This window comes from Polyodon spathula, chromosome 17 (assembly GCF_017654505.1).
Source record: "Polyodon spathula isolate WHYD16114869_AA chromosome 17, ASM1765450v1, whole genome shotgun sequence".
Classification (NCBI taxonomy): domain Eukaryota; kingdom Metazoa; phylum Chordata; class Actinopteri; order Acipenseriformes; family Polyodontidae; genus Polyodon; species Polyodon spathula.
This window is the reverse complement of record NC_054550.1, coordinates 8321772-8348139: the sequence shown is the minus strand read 5'-3', so window position 1 is coordinate 8348139 and position 26368 is coordinate 8321772. Positions and strand designations below refer to the sequence as shown.

The window sequence follows — 26368 nt, the reverse complement described above, 5'->3', positions numbered from 1 at the left end:
TGATAGCATTTAGGTGGAACATATCTATAGTTAATATCTACTTGATTTTTGCAGATTTGGAGGCTATTTATAGTTTCCTGCCTGAAACTTCACACAGCTTTAAATTGCATGGTAGAGTAGAACTCTTATGGACAAGGCATTTTAAAAAAAAAAAATATATATATATATTTTTTAAAAATGCATTTTCAATCTGCCACAAAATGAATAAATGCATGACTAGTCTGTGGATACAGCAATGCTAATCATTGTTTCCATTATTTTTTTCAATTTGTTTACAGTTTAGCAAAGCACTGTGCAGACAAAGTTTCTAATAAATTCTACCCAGCTGTCTAGCAGTTGGTGCAGCGTGCACTTAATTAAAATCTCTTGGATTAAGTAACGTAATGCTTGATTAATTTCTTTTTTAATTTTTTTTTTAAGAATAGTAATGTAATGCACTAATCAGGGTAGCAAATGAAAAATGTTAACAGATGCCAGCATGTCAGAGTTCATAAATTCTCATTGGAAGGTGCTGCCCGTGCTTTATTGCTTTGTACCAGGCTCCTGAACTAGTTTCAGAACTGAACCAAAGCTTGTTATACGTGAACTGAGAAAGTGCCAGTGATGGAAACTATGCCTGGTGTGCTGAAATTAATTTTCCAGCTGGAAATTGTTTTACAGTAGGCCCAGATGGGATCATACATTTCGGTGAATGTCTTAACTATCATGAACCCTAGTTTACCCCAGTATTGCTCATTGCACATACCGGATACAGTCACCGTATTGTGTGCTGTGATCGAGGTACAGCAGGGGCACAAATAGCCATAGTAACCCCAAATGAGATCATCTTCAACATCCAAAGACTGGGGTAGGGCTTGCTTAACAGCAGGTCTTGTTAAGAAACTTTAACAGTTGATGGATTTTCTTTGTCATGTAAAATCTGCTTTCCCTTTCCTGTTTTAGGATGTTTGCTTCGGTTCAGAGGGCCTGTAACGGGGCGAGCAGCCCTGCACAGTGTTTATTTTAGAACGGGATCTTCCCCTCCTCCCCTGTGCTATTTTGTATTTATTTATTATTTTGTATGATGGCGCAGCCGTGCATTTTTGTGTTATTGTTTTAAAAATGTATTTGTTTATAAATGACGGCGAACCGCCGTGTGTTTTGTTTTGCAGTGTGGATGGGGTTTTAATAAGCATCCATATTAAAACCTGTGCAGAAGGTGGCCATCTCCCGAATTAAGTGATTAATTTATTACTAATTGGGAGATGGTCACCTGTGTAAATACCTGCAGCTCTCTCCATGTTAGAAGAGGGTGTTCAGAAGTAGAGAACGGGAGAGCGAGAGAGAGTTAAAAAGAATAAGGATCTGTGAAGGCTACTGCTTAGTCGGACCTCAGCATTTATTTGTGTTCGTGATTTATTCTGTTTAATTGTTTTATTTCTGCTCTGTGAGCAAGTGTTTTTTGTTCAAATATTTTATTTATTTTTTTGTTAATTAATAAAATGGTGCATGCGCCACTGCACCGTACCTCTGTGTTGGTTGTGCATCCTTCTGGTCTGGGTTCCTGCAACGCCATCTCTGTGACAGGGCCATATTCATATTTATTTACAACCATGCTAAATGTACATTTTTTAAATTTTTTGTGAAGTGACAATCAAACTGTTACAGAACTAGCTAGAAAAAAAAAACTGAGGTGCATGTAGGAGCTCTAAAATGTACCTCCTGAGGTATTTATTTGAAGTTTTTTTAAATCAGCATTTGTTTTTGCTTTAGAAAAAAAGAGGGCTTGACCTGTGATGTAGATGTTTTATGAAGAAGCCACTGAGTGTTTTATTTTATCTAGCTGGTTTCTCCTAGTGAAATGTTGTTTTCAAAAATTAAATAAACACAATTAAAGTGACTGAGCACTTAACTGTTTTTGCATTTTACAGGGACACTGTCACTATTGGATCCTTGTGTTCTTCTACAGCAAAGTTCTCTCCAGGCCTTTTCATCTGGGCAGGCTGCACAGCTATGTGGCTATCGCCCATGTTGCAGATGCTACTTTGCCTTTAACAATAAGGATTGATTGCACTGCTGGCAGACTACCTCACTAAAATCTTGGAACCACACGACAGCTGTGTTGCGTCTTGACACAACATTTAACCAATCAGAGTCAAAGGGGTGGGTTTTCCGTTTTAAGCACTTCAAGAGGCTGAAACGTTAAAATGAGCAAAAATAGCGATAATGAATCTGGAATTTTCCAAACCGAAATGGACGATGAGAAAGAAAATGTATAAAATGAAAAAGAGCAACCTGATAGTCAACTTTGAGCAACTTGTAGAAAGCGAATTGGAAGAACTGCAAGAGGAGCAATGCATAAAAAAAAAAAAAAAACATTGTGATAGTGGATATGATAGTGGAGAAAGGAATTTGAAATGGCATTTTTTACAGCAAGGAATTGGGTGGTGTGAAGTGCAGGCTCTGCCAGAAACAAAAAAGATAGCAAAGGACTAGGGGGTAAATGGAGCCGTGTAGCCTGTGTACGAATTAGCGTGGATTAGTCTTTATTATTATTATTATTATTATTATTATTATTATTATTATTATTAGTCTTATTATATATTTAAAGTAAGGTCATTTTTTTATTTTTTATTTTTCTGTTAAGCGCTTCCGGCTATAATGCCCTGCCACCCAGCTATACAGAATTTCTTGGGGGAACCTTGCTGCAGTATACCAGCCTTCTGTCCCCACTTGTTTCTTTCTTAACTTGCTGTCTGTTTCTTAACAGGAAATTGTAATTTTGTGTTCACATTCCTGAAACAGACAATTAGATTTTTTTTCAGTGCTTCATATGAGTACAAAATGTGACTAATGGAATGGTGTAGTGGGTGCCATGGGTCACTGATTCTGGTGGTTTCAGTGCTGATTCAGCCATAAATATGAGATTGAATCAGTACTCTTGATGAATGACCTGTCAGTGTAATTTAGTGGAACCCATAGCTTCTGCTAGGGGTAAAATGCAAAACAGTGTAGTAATTTGCTCTTTCAGGGTGATCTTTATCCCATTATGTTTAACATGGGAACTACAGTGTTCTCTAAAAGTACAGTATGGAACTCTGACATGGATTTCTCATGCAGCTTCCATGTGATTGATTTCTGTCCTTACAGTGGTGGGGGCTGGACAAGGGAGTTGATCAGCAGTTGTGTTGTATCAGTGGGGTTTTCACTTCACATTTTATTTTTATATTTCATAAACATCATTGATGAATCTGCCAGTTAATGTCATGTATCCAGCAGCACACAACTTTACAATCTCAAATTAAAGCAAATGTAAAGCTGTACACATTCAGGGTATTTGTAGCACTGCACCCTACTATGTAATATTCAGGGCAATGGGGACACAAAACAGTACTTAAGCTTTTCCATTTCTTATCATCATCATTAATTACAGTAATAGCAATAACTTCCCCTCAAAAAAAAACAAATATGGAATAAAAAGTTAACTATGACTACAATAAATGACAATTCTGACATATAACTGTCAACTAAGGTAATTGTATTCTGTTTACCAGTTAAGTTAGTTTTAGTAAATAAGTCATTCAGATATTTCTGTGACATCGCCCTTTTGATTTTTTGCTTGACTAATTCTATGAATCTTCTAACTAAAAGTGGCTGTGTGGAGTGCGAGGAAGATATACTGTTGAGTAACCAATCCAGAGTTTGTGCTGCGAATCCACAGAAAACTGTTAATTCATCAATGAAGCCACAGTTGGAACAATTCAATAGAAAAGTGAATACCATTTTTTTACCAAATTCAGACTGAGGAACTCATGACAGCATTCCCACCGTATAAGAGACAAACATTAACAGTTAGAACTAAGTTTAACAAAAGAGCATAAACCAATTAACATCAATTGAATCTCAGTTAATCAAAAAAATATGTAAGTGGCATAAGCAACTCCGTGTTGAATTGGTAAGAAAATAAACCAGTTTTTCTGGCCCAATGGCACGCGAAACAGATTTTATTTATTTATTTTTTTTTTACAGATTGAACAGGTTGTTGTTTATCCCTTACTGATGTAATTATCCTGGGAAAAACACTGCTTAAAATAACAATGCAGAAATGGAATCCATAATGTGGTACAGAGAAACATTAAACGGAATTAAAAAGATCAACTTTGAACTATAACTGAACAGAGTTCTCTAGATGTTTCATTTTGTTTTAAAGGCTTCAGGCCTTCCCTGTTTCACTTGCAGGGAGTTCCCCTGGGATCACAACTGGTTTGTTATGAGAAATTTTACTCTGGAGAGTGGGTTGGAGGCCTCTGACATCTACAGTAGGTATCGTGTTACCGAGCCATTTTGAAAGTAGGTACTGTAGATCATTTCATTTTAGCAAGTAGTGAAGGACAGACTTGCACAGATTGTAAAATGTTTCAGTTTGATTCATTTTGGTGTTTTTGAAGAGTGCTGGACTGGCCCCACAAGTGTGCAATGACTGATACGGAAATTGAATTACAACGGTATTCTTAAGATAACAGATATTTCCAGTTTCTCTCTATGGCCTCCTGATTCCCGTTCACTACCGAGACTGCTTGCTAAAGATATTTAGATTGCTGCTGATGATAGCACTGTGTAACAATTTTTTTTTTTTTTTTTTTTTTTTTGTTCCTGGGTAGTAAGTGTTATTTCCTAATTGCTTATGCCTCAAAAGTTTAGAAAATGGCTATTATTCCCCACAAACTTTGCTTTTGTGACCAGGACAGTGATATTTCAAAATATCACTATTTCCAATGGGAAAATGGGCAAATGTGTGTCTTTTCGGTCACATAGTCAAGAAAACAACATATGAATCCAAGTTAACATGTATTTATACTAAAGTAATACAAAAATGACTACAAAAGATTTAGAAGTGAGTAGTTTTTCGAGATTTACGATTATACTGTATTTACAGTAGCAACCTTTTTAGTAGTGTCTTTTAATGAAGATGACATTCCAGATGCAACTCCACAGCTGCACCTTACAGGAGGAGTCAAAAACCAACTTGCAACAGTCTTTTTATTTTCCCCCTGTAAAAAAAATAAATAAAAACTTTCCACCAGTGCATAAAGAACAGCAGTTGGGCGCAATGTGTGTGAGCTTGCATTGATTTCTCATCATCTCTTTTTTTCTCTGCAGAAGAATCCTCGGATTCTCTGAAGGTGGGCGCCTATATCCTGATCACCGTTGGCTCCTTGGCCACGCTCATGGGATTCCTGGGCTGCATGGGAGCCGTGTATGAGATCAAATGCCTTCTGGGTTTGGTGAGCAACTCCCTCAACTGACTTTGCATTTTTAACAGTGTTAGCTTTTGAAAGCTTTCAAACAAATGTATTAAATGCAATGATGAGCTTTAAAACTGTTTCACTTATATATATATATATATATATATATATATATATATATAATATATATATATATATATATATTATATATTATATAAATATATATGTATATAAATATTTACTTATATATTTGAACATTTTTATATTTTTACAAATATACAATCGTTTTCTTGAAGGGAATGCTGTATAGCTTTCAGAAATGTTCTAAGAACATCAGGCACTCCAGAATGGAACCATTAACCTGTTCCCCCTGCAACACTGGCCCACATTTATTTCTAGGTGGTATTTAAACTGATGTATTTCATATATCCACGAAAGGCAGAGTGTTGCAGGCAGAGAGAGTAATGGTCACACTAGCTGTGTTTCGGATATAGTGTAGGCTAGACATTCTCTGAAGTGATGACTGAATTGGAAAATGATAACAACAATGAAGTGACCTAGAATCCTCACATCTGTATCATGTGCTCAAACTAATATGGAGCCATGACCTTGAACTAGTTTTGTTATTCTTATTACAGAGATGACAAAAGTGCAGTGAGAGTAAATCTCACTGTAGCACTGACTGATGTAACATGTAATGCTGCACAGTTCTTACACATGAGCAAGTTTGCTATAAATGCAAAGACTGCTTTGGTTATACTAAAGAAGGGAGTTATGAAATTGTTTGGTCTGTGCCAGTGTCTGTTTTATTCTTTCTTTCTTTCTTTTCCAATTTTCTTTGCAGTACTTCACCTGCCTGCTGTTAATACTCATTGCCCAAGTGACTGCTGTAGTCCTCATTTACTTCCAGCGTGAAACGGTAAGTGTGCCAGCCCCCTTGGTCTCGGCATTCATAACACGATGTAACACAATTGCTGATACAAAAAAATGGTACCATTTGCATACAGTACATACAGCTGTATCTTTTTTTTAAGCTTGCAAACCAGTATTCTCCTGTGGGTTCTGATATTAATTGCACTGAAATACAATGGGATTGCCATAACGCACTCAGCTATCCAGCGCTGTCACCCTGCACTTGTGTGTGTTATAAACTCTTGTCACCTCTCCAGCACAGCGCGCACATTCTTCATCTGCTTGCAGCCTAATGATAGGTGGAAAACTGGCCCCAGTTTTCAACCCAGAGTTAGTGTTGGCCATTGAAGATACGTTTTACAGAATGAAAACCTTTCTCTGGCAGGAAGATAATAAAAAAATTTAGGAGCCAAGACACATCCAACCAGGCTGTTTCAAAATCCTATATTACATAAATATATATTCTGTATCTTCATAAATCACAGCTTAGAGCCTACCTAATTAATCTTTTAGCTTTAAAATGCTTTAGAAATAACTGGAGCAAAAAACAGTTACTGCTTCCAAAAATAGTCATAAGATTATACATAGTCCTATGCATTTTTAACCCATTACTCAATTATTTGTACAGGATGCACTCCAACTTTTAAATAACAACTTTTATTGCCTGTTTCTCCCAGTTTATTTCTTTCAATTCCTAAACCTGTAAGAGAAAGCAGAAAATATTCATACCTGCACACTTTTATTGCACTGTAAAATATTATGCCAACCAACTTGAAACCACTGCTGTACAATATCAGGAAAAAACTAATTTGCAATAAACTCAGAATATAAGGTTCAGCAATGGATGTCCAAGAGAACATATACCCACAGACTCTGCAGAAGCTCAAGTCTGTATGGGCAGTTCTGGTTAAAGTTCCAGTGTGTAAAATGAAATGGAAGAAATGTATAACTTGCGCTGTGATGGCTGAGCTGCTGGCTTGGTATTCTTAAATTGTTCCGTTTTCACTGGCAGCGCGCATCCCTAAAATTGTAAAGGGAAACATCTGTAAAGGGACAGGCTTGAAAGCATGATGGATTTCTACAGGCCTTCCAAAATGAGATGCAATCCATATGTTGGCAGTTTAGTTATTGTATTTATTTATTTTTTTAAAGGCAGATTAAAATTAACATTTGATAAAAACTTGCTTTCTGAGTTTTGAGAAAACATGCAGAGAGGGATTTGTAAACAGTTATGTACTTTCCGGTTTTTAAAATAGTTTCATGTGTGCACATTTACCGTAGTATTTTATATCTCAAAAGAACCACATTTTTCTATCACCTTTGTAATCTCTCCATTTCCTGTGCAGTTCAGTGTTGCTATTGCTATTAATATGCCTCAGAGACATGTCATATGCTTCTTTCACAAAGCAGACCACAGAGTAGGTTGATGTGAAGGAAAATAAAAACTGGTCTGACACAATGCTGTGCCTGTCCATTAAGCAGAGAATTGGTCCTGAAATGTGTGCTGGTTTTGAGATGGTCAGTAATCTCCCCTTGGGTCTATCAAACCCAATTCACTTGTCATCTGATCCTGATTTGAACCCAGGCCTCTGGAGGTGAAAGGTTTGTGAGGCTAGTCAATTGGGCAACTGTACTACTAGCATCTGTTTCTTTCTTTATTTTTGTCATTACATTTTTTATTAACAACTTCAGGCCGTAGGGCTACAAATATGCTCATGCCACAAAAGTACTTGGAGGTGAATTTTTTATTTTTAAATAAGTAAATGTGAACCTTCACAGAGCTGTAAAAGAATCCGCCCAGTGTTTTCTTGTGATGTTTTTAAACTTCAGAGACTCTTTCTGTTAACAGCTGAATAAGGAGATGTCCTCTATCATCACAGATGTGATTGTGAAATATGAAGGCAACAGCACCACTGACATTGCCTGGGACTACATCCAGAAGAATGTAAGTCATCATCTAGCTCAGATATACAGCAGTTAGACCGCAGCCCATTTCCAGCCAGCCAGTGGCTGGGTCCAGTCTTCACATCCCCATGGTACCACAGATGTGCTTTGCTGTCAAACCCTACCCCTTTCCTTGCTTTTTGCACCTAATTAAGGTTAAACCTTATGTGGGTTGTGTTTAAACTAAAACCTAAGGACTTTCCAGAGTTCTGTATATAAAACCACGCTGTAGCTGCTGAAACTGAATAATCTCTGTGACAACTGTTTGTATGCATCATCTAACTGCAATACGAAAAAATGCTCTTATTCTCCAATTGGGTTAGGTACATTTTAAAGACAATTGGTTAATATCGCCTTTTGGCATCTGTACATTTTTAAAAAGTAAGCTATGGGGTCTGTACCATTGCTATTGCATAGAACACTGTAAACATTTACTTTTGTAACAGAAAAAGGTTCTGAACTGTACTGAACCCATTTGCTCTTGGACAGTGCCTGAGTGGGATGGTAATCAGATCTCAATATCTCCTGTCAGGTTGGCTGCTGTGGCTGGTTGGGCCCTGTAAACTGGGCAGTGAACCCTGTGATTAAGAACAGCTCCATGATGCTCTACCCTTGCTCCTGTGGAAACGGCACAGCGGACAGTGGCTTCTGCAGAAGCGACACCAAAGACTGGCCCGTCCACAGCGAGGTACCGTGCCACCATGTGTACTGGACAGGGATTTCCATGTGTCATGCAAACAGACCTGGTGTTTTACAGCATGTGGAACCGTCTGTAATCTGCTGATTCCAACTGTGTGTGGTCATGCAGACCATGCATACACTATTAAATATCCACTGAGCAATAAGTGGAACTGTTGGAGAAATGTAAAAAAAAAAAAAAAAAAAAACTTAAGCAGTAGCAAATGTTTAAGGTATGTTGTGGTGACCTCAAGTATCAACAGTATACAGTACGATAGTAAAAGAAACTTGAAGCATTTTAACATTTGTTTCTTTTAGTATTGCTAGTAATTTTCAAAGCACCACAGGGATTATTTTTTTTTCAACCACATTATAACTGATTCTGCCAGAGTAGGTCTCTTCAGGACATTCTCCTGAAAAAGCTGCTACGTGGCATGGAAAATTTCGATGATAGGGAATGTTTTTGTAGTCAGTTAACTAAGGTTAAAAACTTCTTTGAGGAACCTGGGGTTGCTGCAAACAGACTCCTAAACTTTGAGATTTGTTAGAATTTCACGCACTATTTGCAAGGTTTACAAATAATCAATAATACTAATTTCCAAAGTTAACTTTCAGGACTGCCTTCTCTAAATCTTGCATGCTATGGTTAGATTTGATTCGATACATTGAAGCAATTGAGTAGCACAGCTGGGACAGAAGTGGGACACATTTGCGGTTCACTGTGGTTGTTGTTAATCGGCAGGTTTGTGTGTCTATATATATATATATATATATTTAGTTACGACATCGATACGGCATTTACGACACGACGAGATCCGAGCCGTGTGTCGTGCGCATGCTCGGTGTCCGAAACGCAGTACCTGCCGTGATCGCTCTGACTTACTCTAGCGTTTTTTTTTTTTTGTTTTATGCATGTAACTTTTTTTTTGTTTAAATTTATTTGCTGTTAATGTCTGGTAAGAGCAATTGACTCAAAACGAAACCTAAGCTGTGAACTCTGTGACATGATGAGGGTTTAACTTTAGGCGATGGTATTTCCTGCTAGGAGCACCACATACGCACACTGAATAAGTCATCTGGAAAGCCCCGAGTCTGTACTTTTAAACAAGCCAGGTAGGTGTCTGAGTAATATGCGTGTAATCACTGGGCTGAGTGTAAAGATTTAAATAAATATTAGCATGAGTACAATATAATGGGTAATTTTTGTAAAACTATATTATCTGGCTGAAGTCAGGAAACTAATCCCAATTTATAACATTGTTCCTATGGGAGAATGTGCTTCGACTTACGACGCTTCGACTTACAACGCGACTTTCAGGAACCAATTGTGTCGTAAGTGCAAGGACTGCCTTTATTAATATATATATATATATATATATATATATATATATATATATATATATATATATATATTATGTGTATATATATATATAAATATATATATATTATGTGTGTGTGGTATATATATATATATATATATGTATATAATATAAAATTATAGAAATATTGTTTTCTCTTTTTATCAGGGCTGTATGGCAAATCTACAGAAATGGCTTAATGACAATGTTGGAGTTATTCTTGGAATCTGTATTGGAGTGGCAGTCATTGAGGTAATGGGTTGTGTTTTTTTTTTTTTTTTTTTTTTTTTTTTTTGACCCAGGTATACATTGCTCCCTGATGCACAATGGCTGTTCTACAAGTAGTGGCCACTTTTTTTTAGGAAGCACATGGTTAACTGTCCTGCTTGTCTTCTGTGCACTGCTCTGATCCTTACAGCTTGACAAGCTTGCATTCACATTTTTCTTCCCCAAGGTAACATCAGGCAGTCCAAGGTTACTGCTAATCAGGGTCTGTGAAACCTTACATCACTGTTTATGGCTGACACCTTTCAGATTGCAAAGTGTTCTGCAGCCACTGTCTTCCCATACTGGTGTTCCTGATGTTGACCATTTTCAATCTGACGTGCCCTTTTCAAACTTTGTTGAATCTTTCCTTCTACTTGCATCTTACTAACAAGATAACAGTTGTAATGTGACATGTGCCACAGGGGTTAAATATCCCTGCATAATGATGTACCTGCTTTTATAAATGGCCATACCTCTCACTGTAACTCTGTAACCTTTACACGGTCTTTATATATTTCTTGTTTTGCAGATGATTGGAATGATCTTGTCAATTTGTCTCTGCAAAAATGTACACCAGGAAGACTACACTAAAGTCCCCAAGTATTGAGGCTATTGAAATTACCATGCAAGAGACATGGAATTCTGAACCAGGGTTGAGTTGAGGAACCATTCTGTCTTTTAGTGCTTCAGGTGCTCATTAGCCATTCACTGAGAGCAGCTCATAAATAACACATGGGTTGTGGGTCAATTTCTGTACATGGACTTTTGGGAATTGTAGTTTCAGACCTAATTTTTTTGTTATATCAAAGCCTTGAGAATTTGTCCGAGCCAATAAGGCCTTCACGGATGCACCTGTGTAAATGCTTTTTTTTGTTAAACGTAAAATAGACTTTGTTTGTTTAAGCACTTCTTTTAGATTTATTTTCCCAGAGCACTTTTAAACTGTTGATCAGTAATGTAAAGACCTGTCAAGGCTCAGAGCAATAGCGTGTCATGTCTGGTTATTTTTAGCTATGTTTGATGAAGACCAAGAGAAAGCAAGCATCACCCATTTAAGAACACTGTTTTTACAAGCTGCTTGTTACATACTGCTGTCGTAACTACTCTCTGCAAAAAAAACATAATTGCTGTTGTGATTACATAGTTAATCCACATATACTGTATCATTAATCACATAAGGAAGGCAACAAGGTTGTTTCACTGCCCCTCCACTCATACTGTTAGAGGGGCTTTTGTCTGGACAGTCGTTGGCAGAAACATGATGTTGACTGAAAAGTTTTGCCATGACAATGTAAATGCAATAAGCAGTTCTATGAGCTGTATCACATACACAAGGGTCATTGAACAGGAATTTTTCAAGATCTCTGTCTGTAACAATATAAAGCTCTAACCCTTCAAATTGCAAAGTTTACTAAAAGCTCCTCTGCAAAAAGAGTCCTCCTGAAATGTTTTTTTATTATTATTATTATTATTATTATTTTTATTTTTTTTTTTTTGCAATGGCCCAGCAGTTCTCAGCAGTACCATGTCTCGGAGGCATATTAATATACCATTGCAATGCTATTCCAGTCCATGCAATACTGTAGTTCTTCCGTTGAGCGTTAGTGTCATTTTCATTGTTCCTCTCGGTTTTTGCGAATACTTGCCATCAAAAATCCACTGACCTGACTCGTCTTTAAATGGTTTGCATGTTCTTTTTTTGTTTTTAATAGATTACTATAGTTAAGGATAGCTAAATCAAGTATCAGCAGTTAGTCATTAAGCCTTTTTTTCTGTGTTAACATTTTTGAGGGGAACATGCTTGTCAGATTTTTTCTGTTCTCCCTTATTGATTTCCTTAGTATTACATATGCTCTACAGATTTATAACCGCCCTAAGAGTGATTTCAATAACTGGTAAAGAGACATTGGCTTTAGTTCTGGTCTTTGTATGTATGTGATGGTTTTGCCATCAGAGTGAGTGTAACCCAAGCCATTGAGGTTCATGTTACTTTGAACCACAATAACATGTCATTGGAGCTTGTGCCTTTTTAAAGGACTAAAACCTATCGAAAAAAATGTATACCTGCTGCCTTGAATGCAGTGATATTTTCAAAACCTTGTCCAGAAAAGTGGTTTATATCCCTATAATGGGAAAAATGTATTTCACTTTTTAATTTAATTTGGTACAGTAGAAGGGGGTGCATATAGTAGCTCCTGCGTTAACATTGTTATATATTTACAGGTTTGTAAACTTCATTTATTTTAAAGAAATGGTGGTAATGCTTTTTTTTTTTTTTTTTTTTTTTTTTATAAAACTGCTCCTCTGAGAAACTATGGCACGATGGTGGAAATGTAAGCAATTAAGAACTGGAATAACAGTATATTCTCCAAAGGATGAATGTTTCAAATCAGGCAGCCGTGTTCCCAACAAAAACATAGCTATGGCACATCTATTTTGAGAGCTGGTTGACTTTGGGAGAACGTTGGTCTCAGTCCTAAGCTGACAAGGGACTGATGTCAAATCCGGTCCCCTAAGGGTCTAAATGACTGTGCATTAACCGTTGTTCCAGTTTCAGGAATGTTTTCTATAGTACAGACTGCAAATAGACAGCAAGGTCAATATTGTGTATAAAGTTTGATAGAGGCATGTTATTCTTTAGTACTTTAAAATAGTACATTCTTTTTATTTAAAAAAAATAAAATTGATTTCATGTACAATTGGGTGTATTCACACAGTTGTTTCCTATATACAATATTAGATACTAGATTTTAGTATAAGGAGCATTATTACAAGGTATATTTTTGTTTGGTTAATGTAAAGATTACTATCAAAGTAATAATAAAAAAATCACCTCCTAATTGTGTAGGTATCATTTTTTGGTTGGTATTTTGGTATTTGTGTGTGGTGTAATCAAGCAGACTGCAGCTTTCCAAAGACAGCATGGACCTCTCTTTGTAAATTTAGTACCAATGAAAGCTGAGGGACAATGACAAATGCTACAGTAGGCTACAATGGCAAAGGTTGTCTCAAAAGCTTTCCCTTTCAGCTCTCACAATGTATCTCATCCCATCACCCCTTCCATTGAGTCCTGGGTGCCTCAATCACAGACAGATAACTGTGGCGCATTGTTGTGATGGTTGATGCCACGATTTTCATTTCATTTCACTTGCGACCTGCACTGGATTCCAGCCAAGGCCTCCAAACCACAAGTAAAAAACAAGAAGTTAATGGATTTACCACTTCTGCAAGAAGTATGACATATTTTGTAACTAAACAACAAACACCAAAATGAAGCCTAGAGTGTGTTACTTAACTTGGTTACGTCCTCGGGTGCAGAAAACCGCAGTTATTGGTCAATAGTCAATTCCCATCAGACTGAATTCCTGAAATCAGTTAAAGAAATGACTAAACCCTGTAAATGCCTGTTTTTGCTGTGATCATCCACCAGAGGGAGCTCCTAGAGTGCATTGAAGAAAAAAAAAAGGCGATACAATTGAATAATTATATAACTGGTATTTTCTATTGTTTGAAGGTTGACAAATAGAAACAGATGCACAGAAACAATGCTAAAATCATTGGGCAATTTCATTTAAGTATTATTATTTAATACTCTATATATCCTATAGTAAAATGTGCTTAAATCTATAGTAACACTTCGGTATAATAAGATATTAACAAATGTATGTTCTTTTTCAGAAATCTGAACTAACTAATTGTGTTCAGGTCAGTTTCTCTAATAGCTTATTAGAGCTAAGCTTGTCTATGAATATATTATGTATAGGGGTGTAGGAATTGAGGTATCTGGGGGTCATTCCAGCTACACTCCGTTTGTGGTAGATTATTTATTACCCACCTGTTATGGAAACAGGCCCCGTAACAGGTGTCATGTGTGTCCACCACATAGTGAAAACACATCTGAACTTTGCAAAAATGGCCATTTTGAGGACCTTTGACCTAAATTTTCTCTGTGGATGACCTTAGACAAATAGCAAGTAGCTTTCCTATATAGATTATATTGATGTCCTTGACATAAGCAATCCTCTAGGCTCACTTGAATTTATTGACCCAATGCTATTTCTGTAGGAGATAAACAAAATAAAATGAATGCAATATGTATATGAGCCACTTGGGGGCACTATTCAGCTATCTCCCTCAATTGAAGCCATATTTCCCACCAGCAGGAATGGCAGACAGACAAACTGAACCAGAAGCTGACAGGCAGTGAGTGAGCAGAAGATGACTGCTGAAAAGGGATGAATGAAGAAATTAGTGTTTTCCACTGATTTTCACTGTCAGAGTTTGTCCTATCCTGTCTGCCAGACAGACAACTGGTTACGGTGGATATGAACAGCAGGTGGAGGAAGAGGCTTGGGAAGCTTTTGCTTTGCTTGGCAGTGACTGAGATCTCTAGTACTAGTACAAAGTTGTTTTGGGTTGAAAATCCTGGAAACAAGCACCAACCACTGTGGAAGAAAACTATAGCTTTATATCCTGACGTAACAAAATAAACTTTTATTTCTTTGTCAGTCATTTTACTTTTTTAAGATATATTAGTTTAGGCAAATAGTAAAGCCCTTGCTAATGTCTTTAGTAATCCAAAAAACGAAACGTTGGCAATCAAAAGGTTTTGTTTTTCAGTACAACAATGATACTGGTGTGTACTGTACAAAAAGCAACATGACGGTAGACTGCAATGCATTTCTATAAACATGCTTGACTAGGTGCCTTTTCCGACAACAGGCCCACAATGTTTTTACAAGAAGTCTACTCCCAGAAACAGCTCTTCCTTGCTCTTCCAGTAACTAATGTGTGCATCTTTCATAGTCCAGTTACCTCTGAAGCAATAGTGTCCTGTTGGCATGGTAATGAGTGTGATTCCTACAGCACTTTCACTTTGAAGTTGAAAATAAATACCTTATTTGAAGACGGAGGACTAAATAGAGAGGTGGTGGGGGGCACTTACCTCATTTATAGAGGCTGGACACCCCCCTTCACACCTTCTTTCCACCTTGTCGTGCTTTCAAAACAGACGTATCCTGTCAACATAGAGAACTCAATACTGGGGGTCAACAGGGAGCGGGGCTACTCTTCCTCAACAATGAAAGGTCCTGCTTCCGCCTGCCCACCTTATCCGCTAGTAAGAGCTTCCTTCTCCTGTTTTCAAACACCGCTGACCCGAATGGAAATCCTATATCCCCACGGGGCTCCCCAGTTCAACAAGCTAGTTTGGGCAAAAGCACGAGAGGGAGCGACTCAACAACAGAACGAAAACGGGCAGCAGCTCTTTGTAAACTTCAATATCTGTGGAAAGCAAAGACGAAAACACAAAGAATCCCGTTACCCATTAACCCCATATCCAGGTCTCAGGGTGACAGCCAGTACAGGACTGTAGTTTGGAAGAAGGAACAGACTCATATTTGGACATATTAATGGTAGAAACCCATGAACCTAATAACATTAAAGTAACTTCTGCTTGAAAATGTGTATATTAAAAAGTTCAGAACAGAACGTTAGACGCAGTTTTAAATTCATAGAATAGTTTACCAGGCGAAGGAATAAGTAATGGTGTGCTAGCAAGGAACAGTCCACCAATGGGTTGAACGGCTTTTCCTTGGTCCCATATTTATTATGTTCTTACGTAACCAGAGCCTCTTCAGGTCTCAGAATGAGTATGTGTTGAGTGTATAGAGTTGCTTCAGAGCCAGGTTTGATTCCACTCGCTGCCTCTAAAACACTCTCGCCGTTGATTTAGGAATCCATTATCCCCGGTTGTTTCTAGGGTTCTTTAATCTATTTTTGACAAGTAAATGGTCTGCTATCAAGCTGTAGATCTACCAAGAGGCAGAACTGCTTAAAACAAACAGGCCAACAAGGAGAAAATGCCATATTTACTGTACAATATGAAATTTCACATTTCCACAGCAACTCCATTAATATTACACTGGTTACGTTATTAAAAAGATTCAAAGATTTATGAGGCTGTGTGGGCCAGTGGTTAAAGAAAAAAGCCTGTAACTAGAAGGTCCCTGGTTCAAATCCAAGCTGACTTACTGAGTGACCCTGATCAAGTCACTTTACCTCCTTGTGTTCTGTCTTTTGGGCGAGACATTGTTGCAAGTGACACTGCAGCTGATGCATAGTTCACACACCCTAGTCTCTATAAGTCTACTTGGATAAAGGCATCTGCTAAATAATAATATTACATTTTATAAGCTAGGGGCGAGGAGGGTTAATTATCCTAGCTACCGTGTTCCTCCAGGGAAGCCTGGGTTCAAATCCAGCTTAGGTCACAAGTTTGGTGGTATCAACTTGGTGCATGGTTGGCAGAATTTCGCAATGGGAAAAACCAGCACATTGTTTGTGTACCTTTACTGGGTGTCTCAGTGAGTGAGGCTGAAGATTTGGTGAGCAAGAAGACATTCTAGGGCAGGCTTCCAGAGAAACAGTGCTGCTGTCTGAGACCTTATCTGGAAAGGTGATGCATACAGTACTTCTGTCGTCTTCTTCCCTGCATCCTTGTAGTAGTCTTCAGTGGTGAGCATAAGTTCATTATGGCAACACGGGGGGGAAAAAAAGCATTTTATATCAGGAACAACAGAATGTGAAATTGCTGCACTAAACCTCACTTATCAATTTACAAGGCAATGAAGCATTCGATGAGAATCCAGCCCATAGAAAATAAGTGATGCTACAATGTGGGTTAGGCACAAATAATCAATAAAACATAATCACCCATTTATTTTAACATTTGTGTGACCCATGCAGAGCCATCCTGTTTTCTGTTACCCTTTTCCAAACAAAAATACATTTATTTATTTATTATTATTTTTTAAAAAATTGTGCTTCATTGGCTACCCCAAAGATACTAGCTGACACTGAATCAAATTCTCCCATTGAAAGAGGGGAGAAACTGGTATTTAGCACTTGAATTTCCATTAAGATTCTCTATCTGCATATTACCCAGGCTCAAATTTTCTTAGCTTAAATCCGTAACAAAAACATTTTCACCCTGACACTCGTATGACAGTTTTTATATATATATATGAGAGAGAGAGAGAAAGAAAAAATTACAGCCATTGTAATACCCCCTGCATGTATAAAAGAAGACAAATGAAGTAAACCACTGGGGGCCAAGAATGCATTGATGCGTTATTGTCAAGTTAATACGATTCGTTTTTCACTTGATTTGAAGTTTTAGTTCACTTACATAAAATGACAGAGAAGAGGGATTCGTTTTTATTTATTTTTTTTAGCGACTGAAAGCACAGACTCTCCATGGGTCTTTCAAATGTTCAAACTCATAAATTATTAAAGGTACAAGTTTTATATAAACCAACTGTCAGGCCCCCCACTAGTCAGACACCCATACAAAACAATGTCCTCTTGCCAAACTGCTTCAGTCTTTATTCCAGAAACATTAAGACATATCTGCTTGGATAAAAACCCCTTCATGGCTCAGTGTACAATGATATAATCTGTTTCACAACAACTGTTTTGCTGTTGTCTTTTTTTTTATTATTTTATCAATGTAGTAGTTTTTGGTGTTCGGAAAATCTTGTGTAAATGAGTTGCAAGGCTATTGGTTCTTTGCAGGTTATTTCAGCCATTATTATAAAACACTTGATGACAGTATACTAAATGACACCTGTAAAATGAACCTTTCGATTAGAAGTAATTCTTTTTTTTTTCCTGGTTAGAGACCGTGGTCAATGAAGGCCTGCATCAAGTTTAATTTCAATAGTGTTTCCTCCACTATAAGTCCCCAGCAGGAGTTTGAAAGTGCTGTATTTTAGACTTTAACAAAGGCAGAGTGTACTGGTACTTAAATGGATAGTGAAGGTTATATATTGGGAATCAGTTTTATAAAATTAAACTATGCATGAGATGCTATTGTACATGTTATAGGGTTTTCATGGTACTTGACCATTGTACTGACTTTTGGTCTTATAATGTGTAATTTATTATTTGATGGGTATATTGACATACATTTTCATTATAAGCATGAGCTTATTTTATTATTTAGACAGTCCCAGCAGTCTTCAAGCCTCATAGCTGAGGTTTTGTGATCAATGAAATACAAAACTCATTGACCCCAGCATGTGGTCGGAGATCTTTATGAAAGCCAGAAAACTGTTCATTTAGGATAAGCGCTTTAAACGACTTCCAGTTCCTGAAATTTCAGGGTCGGATTTTAACGTTATTCCGCTTTTCTCACGATCCGTCAAAGGCTGTCACTCCTTGACAAGGATTCTTTGAAGCTGTCAGTTCCCAGTCCGGTTCCCTTCATAAGGATTTCCTGTAGCTATCCCAGTGCATTGTCAATGTCAACTTGTATTCAAGTGTGCTGTGAGTAACAGAATATCTGCTGGTTTTGGTAAGCAGATAGCAAAACTAACCCACTTCATAGTTAAAGCACTTGATTTTTGTGTTTTAAAATTTAAAAAAAAAAAGTGGAACAAAATGTAGCCCGATTTATTTCTGCGCATATTCACTGTAGTAACACATTAGATGATTTCATTTTATACTTAATAACTGACCCATCCAAAGCTTTCCATTTTAATATACTTTCATTCAAGGACAATCAGATAGGGGTTAAAAATGTGCAGTTAACTATTTAACTATGTTCAGAAATATGCATATGAAATGTAGTTGCTGTCCTTAGTGTTTATACAGCGGTATGTGTACACTGCCAGTGATTATTTCATTCTGCAATATTTGTCTTATCTATATACACATGCATGTGCCCATGCAGTCAGAAATATTACAGTCATTCACACAGTGATGTGCTTTCTAAGCCTAATGTGGCCGGCGAACATGCTTGACTATGAATGTGTAAATGTAAGCTTAAACAGGAAAGGCTAACTGTATTTGAGACATAGAAATTAGTATGCAGTAAACATTTACATTATCCACACAATTTTAAATTGTGACCAAAGGCGGCAAAAAATAAATACAATGTGAAAGTTAGTAATTTTTAGTACGAATTCTGTTTGTCAAAATAACAGTTTTGAGTTATAAATACTATTTAGCTCTAGTTCCATTTACAACAATTGCTAGGCAAAGATTAAGCCTTGCGGTTCCATTTTGATTCATCAGGTTTGTTATTGGTCTTGTGCATGGGTCTCCAACCGTGGTCCTGGAGAGACCCTATTCAGCAGGTTTTATAGATGTCTTTACATTATCAGTGGCTAAAGATCTGGAACTCCTGTTAATCTTGACTAATTAAGCCAAATAATTGGTTCAATTAACAGAGATTGGTTGAAACAGTGTACAGTGGGAAGAATCACTCTCTCTCTGTCACAACTGTATATATAAATCTACTGAAATACAAGGTTCTCTATGAAAAAAGGCATTGTAAGTATGTATTAATAACACATTGTAGAAGGAGCATGGGGCATGTAAAAATAGTCCAAATTGGTGAAGTGAAATGAAAAAAATAACTTGTTTAAAAAAATTCTAAAAAATAAATAACGGAAAAGTGGTGCGCGCATATGTATTCACCCCCTTTGCTATTAAGCCTCTAAATAAAATCTGGTGCAACCAATTACCTTCAGAAGTCACACAATTAGTTAAATAAAGCCCACCTATGTGCAATCTAAGTGTTACATGATCTGTCACATGATCTCAGTATATATACACCTGTTCTGAAAGGCCCCAGGGTCTGCAACACCACTAAGCAAGGGGCACCACCAAGCAAGGGGCACCATGAAGACCAAGGAGCTCTCCAAACAGGTCAGGGACAAAGTTGTGGAGAAGTACAGATCAGGGTTGGATTATAAAAAAAATATCCGAAACTTTGAACATCCCACGGAGCACCATTAAAGCCATTATTAAAAAATGGAAAGAATATGGCACCACAACAAACCTGGCAAGAGAGGGCCGCCCACCAAAACTCACGGACCAGGCAAGGAGGGCATTAATCAGAGAGGCAACAAAGAGACCAAAGATAACCCTAAAGGAGCAGCAAAGCTCCACAGCGGAGATTGGAGTATCTGCCCATAGGACCACTTTAAGCCGTACACTCCACAGAGCTGGGCTTTACGGAAGAGTGGCCAGAAAAAAGCCATTGCTTAAAGAAAAAAATAAGCAAACACGTTTGTTGTTCACCAAAAGGCATGTGGGAGACTCCCCAAACATATGGAAGACGGTATTCTGGTCAGATGAGACTAAAATTGAGCTTTTTGGCCATCAAGGAAAATGTTATGTCTGGCGCAAACCCAACACCTCTCATCACCTCGAGAACACCATCCCCACAGTGAAGCATGGTGGTGGCAGCATCATGCTGTGGGGATGTTTTTCATCGGCAGGGACTTGGAAACTGGTCAGAATTGAAGGAATGATGGATGGCGTTAAATGCAGGGAAATTCTTGAGGGAAACCTGTTTCAGTCTTCCAGAGATTTGAGACTGGGACGGAGGTTCACCTTCCAGCAGGACAATGACCCTAAGCATACTGCTAAAGCAACACTCGAGTGGTTTAAGGGGAAACATTTAAATGTCTTGGAATGGCCTAGTCAAAGCCCAGACCTCAATCCAATTGAGAATCTGTGGTATGACTTAAAGATTGCTGTACACCAGTGGAACCCATCCAACTTGAAGGAGCTGGAGCAGTTTTGCCTTGAAGAATGGGCAAAAATCCCAGTGGCTAGATGTGCCAAGCTTATAGATACATACCCCAAGAGACTTGCAGCTGTAATTGCTGCAAAAGGTGGCTCTACAAAGTATTGACTTTGGGGGGGTGAATACTTATGCACGCTCAAGTTTTCTGTTTTTTTGTCTTATTTCTTGTTTGTTTCACAATAAAAAATATTTTGCATCTTCAAAGTGGTAGGCATGTTATGTAAATCAAATGATACAAACCCCCAAAAAATCAATTTTAATTTTCCAGGTTGTAAGGCAACAAAATAGGAAAAATGCCAAGGGGGGGTCAATACTTTCACAAGCCACTGTATATATATATATATATATATATATATATATATATATATATATATATATATATATATATATATATATATATATATTAGCTCAAAGAGCCAGCTGCCCAACGTTTTGATATGTTGTACATATCTTTCTCAAGGGAGCCTGTGTTTGAATCAAAACATTGGAGGTATTTATAGGTGTTTGACAGCATGACAACTACTTGTTATTGTTTATATTCAAATCCATGATTTATTCTTACATGATGTAATGGTGTTCTATATGTGACATCACTTTTACTTATATCTTTAAATCTATATTAATTCTAATTAACATTATTTTATATAAACTTATATTTATATTATCATGCAATGCTGGCTCTGAGGATCAGCCTTGATATGGTCTCCCCAGCGCATCAGCATGCACAACTTTTGAATTAATTTTGTTTACTTAATTATTTTTAACTTTTATATATTTATTGGAATTAATTAGTTCATTCTTTTCTGTTGAGTCCCGCTGGCATAATTGTGTTCAATCTATTTATCCATTTACTTTCTTTTATTCTTCTATATGTGGCATTTTCTAATTTTAGCTGTTCTAATACTAAAAACCTCATTTATGTCATGTCCTTGACTGATGAAGTGCTGTACTATTGGCTCATTCATTTTTTAAATTCTAATTAATGAAAGGTGGTTCTGAATTCTTTTATATAAAGTTGTTCCAGTCTCTCCAACATATTTTATTTCATCACATTTTTCACAGGCTATTCCATAAACAACATTGCTATTTTTACAGTAGGTATTAGTTTGTAGTGGATATGTGGTGTTCTTATGTTTAATTATATTTCTACTTTTGTCTATGTATTTACAAACTTTACATGTGCTAGTACAAGTATTTGTAGAACCTATTCTGTCAATTATTATGTTATGTTTACTGTGAACTAGAATATCACCTAAATTACCTTCTCTTTTGAATGCTACAACTGGGGCCTTAAGAAACATATATTATATCCTTTTTTTATTACCATGTCTGTTTAAATGTACTATAAAGTATTACTGGATCCAGTCACATTCATGTGAATGCTGTAGTGTAATAACTATATGGACAACAGGTGGTGTGAAACATTAATCTAAAGTCCCATCTGATTCACAAATTACTTACAGGTGAGGGTAATTGAGCTATAATGTAATATTTTCAATATTATATTAAAGCTACTTTAATTGTGTGTCTGGTTTGAGCACAACTGTGATATGTCCACAGCTGTCACACAGAGACTAAAATAATGCAAAAAACTTTCAGATCAGCAAGCCATTTTCCTGCCCACAAGATGCCTTCCTGACAAAGACCTATCAGCCAGAACATCTGATTTCTAGACATTTTCTTTTCTTTTTCCTTTAAGTGTTTAGTACAGTTACTTTTGGCTTCTAAATAAAAAAAAAAAGTCCAGGGCTCTTTCCGGTTAGAGAACACCACTTAATAATAGCCCTGGCCCTGCCCCCTCTTAAGATGTACCCAACAGTGGTTCCAATAAAGGCTGCTTGTTGATGCAGGAAGCACTGTTTGATAACAGAGGAGTTCTTGAGGATTTTTTGGGGTTTCTCAAACCTTGGTGTAAAAAGCGGTTATGCATACCTAATAATTTCTGTTCACAGTCTTCTTCATGATTACAGATCCTATGTAATCTATACATTTAGCTTAATGGAAGAGCTCATTTTAAATGAGTTGGTTGAAAAATCTTAACATGTAGTAAAGTGTTTCTTTCTGTTGCTTTTCTGTATATCGTGGTATTCAAAGATCCTCCACTCTTTATCACAGCTACATTCACAAAGTCGATTGAGCATTGATTAGCATTACATGTACATTTTAAAGATGTTATTAAATGATTTAAACATTCGACAAATTCACAAAGTGTGTCTTTGGAACCAGTCCACACGAAGAAGATGTCATCAATGCATCGGTCCCAATGGCATGCACAATCAATAAAGGGATTATTTGTGTGTGTGTGTGTGTGTGTGTGTGTATGTATGTATGTATGTATGTATGTATGTATGTATGTATGTATATATATATATATATATATATATATATATATATATATATATATATATATATATATATATATATATATATATATGTGTGTGTGTGTGTGTGTGTGTGTGTGTGTGTGTGTGTATTTTCTTACACTACCATTGTCCCTTTGTTCACAAAGATAACCAATACATTTTTGTTGCATTGCCACTGAAGATTGGTAAGGGACAGCATGCCTTACTGCACACAGTGCTAGCACCGTTGCTTGACCAGTTTACAATAGGACAACGGTATGCTTTGTAGAGCAATGAAATAGTTAGATATGAACAGTGAAGCAAGGGAAAGACGATGGTATGCTTTGCTTAGCACACTTGTTCCCAGTCATATCTGACTTGTCTACATGGAAGTCAATCCACCTACTAGTAGCTCTGCAAGGGCTGAAAAGCATTACCACACCTACTGTTTTTCATTAACCAGCCACTCATCTCACTATTTTCAGCACAGTAGTTAATTTCTAGCACTGTTCTTGATCTAATAACAGTCCCTATTTCTAGAGCTCTGAATTACGCTGCTGCTGTGTTGTACACTTATCTACCCCCTATTGTTAGAGAGGATCTCCGTCTCTGACCCACACTGAAGATGCTGTCTTTTTTCTATGGCTAACCCAATGTTCCTGCTTGTGTAGTGCAGCCTGACCGCATTATTCACTGCCCCTGGGTAAGCAACGTGATTCCCTCCTTGCTTTTCACATGTTTCCAATGAAAACCATTTCCTGTAATCCAGCACGCAGCTCTAACTGCATGGCTTTGTGCATCTGCACAGATTAAATCAGCACTTTTCCACAACATGATATTTATATATCACAGTACACATTCTATGCTGTTTAGCATTTGGAGCAAAGCAACTCCCTGAACTGAAGTCAGCTAACAGGACTGTAAGTGCTTCCGGCAGTGTCTTCTCCAATTGGACAGTGGCTTTTCCTTGGTGCATGTACAGTATTGTATAGATAATAGTCATGCAGCTAAAAGATTGGCTTATGTCAAGTCAGTTATTTCCATGAATATTGTATAGAGATTTACTATTAATTTCAATAATTGGCAGTCAGCTGTGGTATAGAGAGGGTATAGAGTTTGCACCATACTGTACAGTAAATGTCAAAACAGTACTGATGTGAATCAATGTTACAAAGTTACATAAGAACTACAGTGCAATTTTAAAAACAATTTGAAATATAGCAGCTTCTAGTGGTTTATGAATTTCTTGAACTTTTACCCCTGTTCGTCCAATAATTTGCACCTATTTTCACCTCTTTCTGTTAGTAGAGAGCTTTGATCAGGGACTGTCAGCCAAGCATCCTTTGACAGGCTCTTGACTGATGGACTTTTACAGTGGAGTGTGAGAGCCAGGAGCTTCTGTACTGAGTGATGTGTCCAAATGGATGTGAAAGTTGTTGACCAGACCAGGCAGAGAGACCAGGAAGGGCTTTTCACTTTCTGGGTGTTTCCTTATCATGACAACAGTGAGGGAAGGACTCCAGTAAACAGTCTCTGATGACGCAGAGCAGTGTTTGAAGTACAATACAATATTCAGCTCCACACTGAGCTTGCTATTTTTTATTTAAGTTTTTATGCCAAAACACAGAGAGGTTGTTGACTTTGTATAAATGGGAGCTCTATTCTTTTGCAACCAGCTAAGAAAGCGTTGTTTTTTTTTTTTTTTTGCACAGGGATCTGATAAGGTAATTGATTATGGTAACACAATTTTCTTAGTAAAATTTAATAAAATGTATTGAAACAGTGTATCTAAGGAGAAATGGTTTTCAATAGACGAGAAGATCTATTCAATTGATCTGAACGACGACAGATCTAAATACCGCCACTGAGTTAACAAAAGGATGGAAAAACTATTCCCATTTCTTTTACTAGGAGTTTAATAAGACACTCCTGAGATTATCTATACACTGGAGCTAATTAAGCTCTCAGTAAAACCTGGAATGGGTGAAACTACTATACAATAGGTGTCATATTTCCATCCCTGAACAACACTGGTGTAGTAAGGTTATGAAAATTTAAAATCTAACATATTAACTGCAATTTACAATTCAAATATCTTCAGTCTTTATAATGTGCAAAAGTATGAAAAATAATTTCTTATTTCATAAATATTTGCTTTCCAAAACCATACAGACTTAAACCTTAAAAATGTACTGCTGTATAACCTTGTAAAAGCATGTCAAAGTATAGCATACTGAACGAATGGAAAAAGACTCGAGACCATTGTTCTCAATGCAATACACTTATACATCATCCAGTAGTGTGTGTGTGTGTGTGTGTGTATGTGTGAGAGGGTGTGTGTGAGCCTGTATGCCTATTAGTTTTGTGGAAAATATAGCCATCATCCACCTCGGCTTATAACTAGGTACTCTGATTAGCAGTGCTGTAATGGAGGGGCAAGGAAAGAGAATCAAACAAAGGTAGTGTGTCAATTGGGCTGCTGGATTAGAAGGTCGGAGAGGAAAAGGGCTGACGACAGCAATGGAGCTCCTAAGTGGAGTAAATTGGCTTTGTTTAGTGAGTGTCTAGCTGTCTCTATAGTACTCTGCTCTGATAAAATAGCCCCTGACAAAGGAGATTCTATTTAAAGCAAAATAACTCATTTAATTGCTCTCCGAGGCAATCGTGGGACTTGGTTAAGCTGTAATATTAGTTTGCCTGCTCAGACCACAAGAGTAGAGAGGCAAGTGATGGGTCACATTGAGAAAGGGGCCCCGAGGGCTGTTTTTTTTTTTTTCACCAGTCCCTTTACTAAAAACCACAGGCGCATGGTAGGGAGCTGTTACTGAGGTCTGGAAACAGAAACCAAACCAAACCATGATGAGACACAGAACCGAGCAACTGGAGGAGAGCCAAGGTTCTGCCCAGACTCTTTCTTTCTTTCTTTTTAATTCTGGTAGTTATAAACGTTATGTTTCTACGCCTACACGGAAAAGTATTTCAAACACATTTTAAAGTTATATTTAAGCAATAAATACAGGGTGTATCAAGGGAATTGCTACT

At 37.2% G+C, this 26368-nt stretch overlaps 1 protein-coding gene across 4 annotated transcripts in view; it reads left to right on the top strand.

Moving 5' to 3' along the window:
* Window positions 1-12632, top strand: part of LOC121329960 (CD82 antigen-like) — a 32766-nt gene extending 20134 nt beyond the window's left edge. For all 4 annotated transcript variants that reach the window (XM_041276095.1, XM_041276093.1, XM_041276094.1 and 1 more), the window contains exons 4-9: window positions 5140-5264; window positions 6070-6144; window positions 7987-8082; window positions 8614-8769; window positions 10286-10369; window positions 10914-12632. In XM_041276095.1, the coding sequence (XP_041132029.1) occupies window positions 5140-5264; window positions 6070-6144; window positions 7987-8082; window positions 8614-8769; window positions 10286-10369; window positions 10914-10991 (614 nt within the window). In that variant the 3' untranslated portion in view covers window positions 10992-12632. The remainder of the gene's footprint in view (window positions 1-5139; window positions 5265-6069; window positions 6145-7986; window positions 8083-8613; window positions 8770-10285; window positions 10370-10913) is intronic.
* Window positions 12633-26368: the final 13736 nt, after the last annotated feature.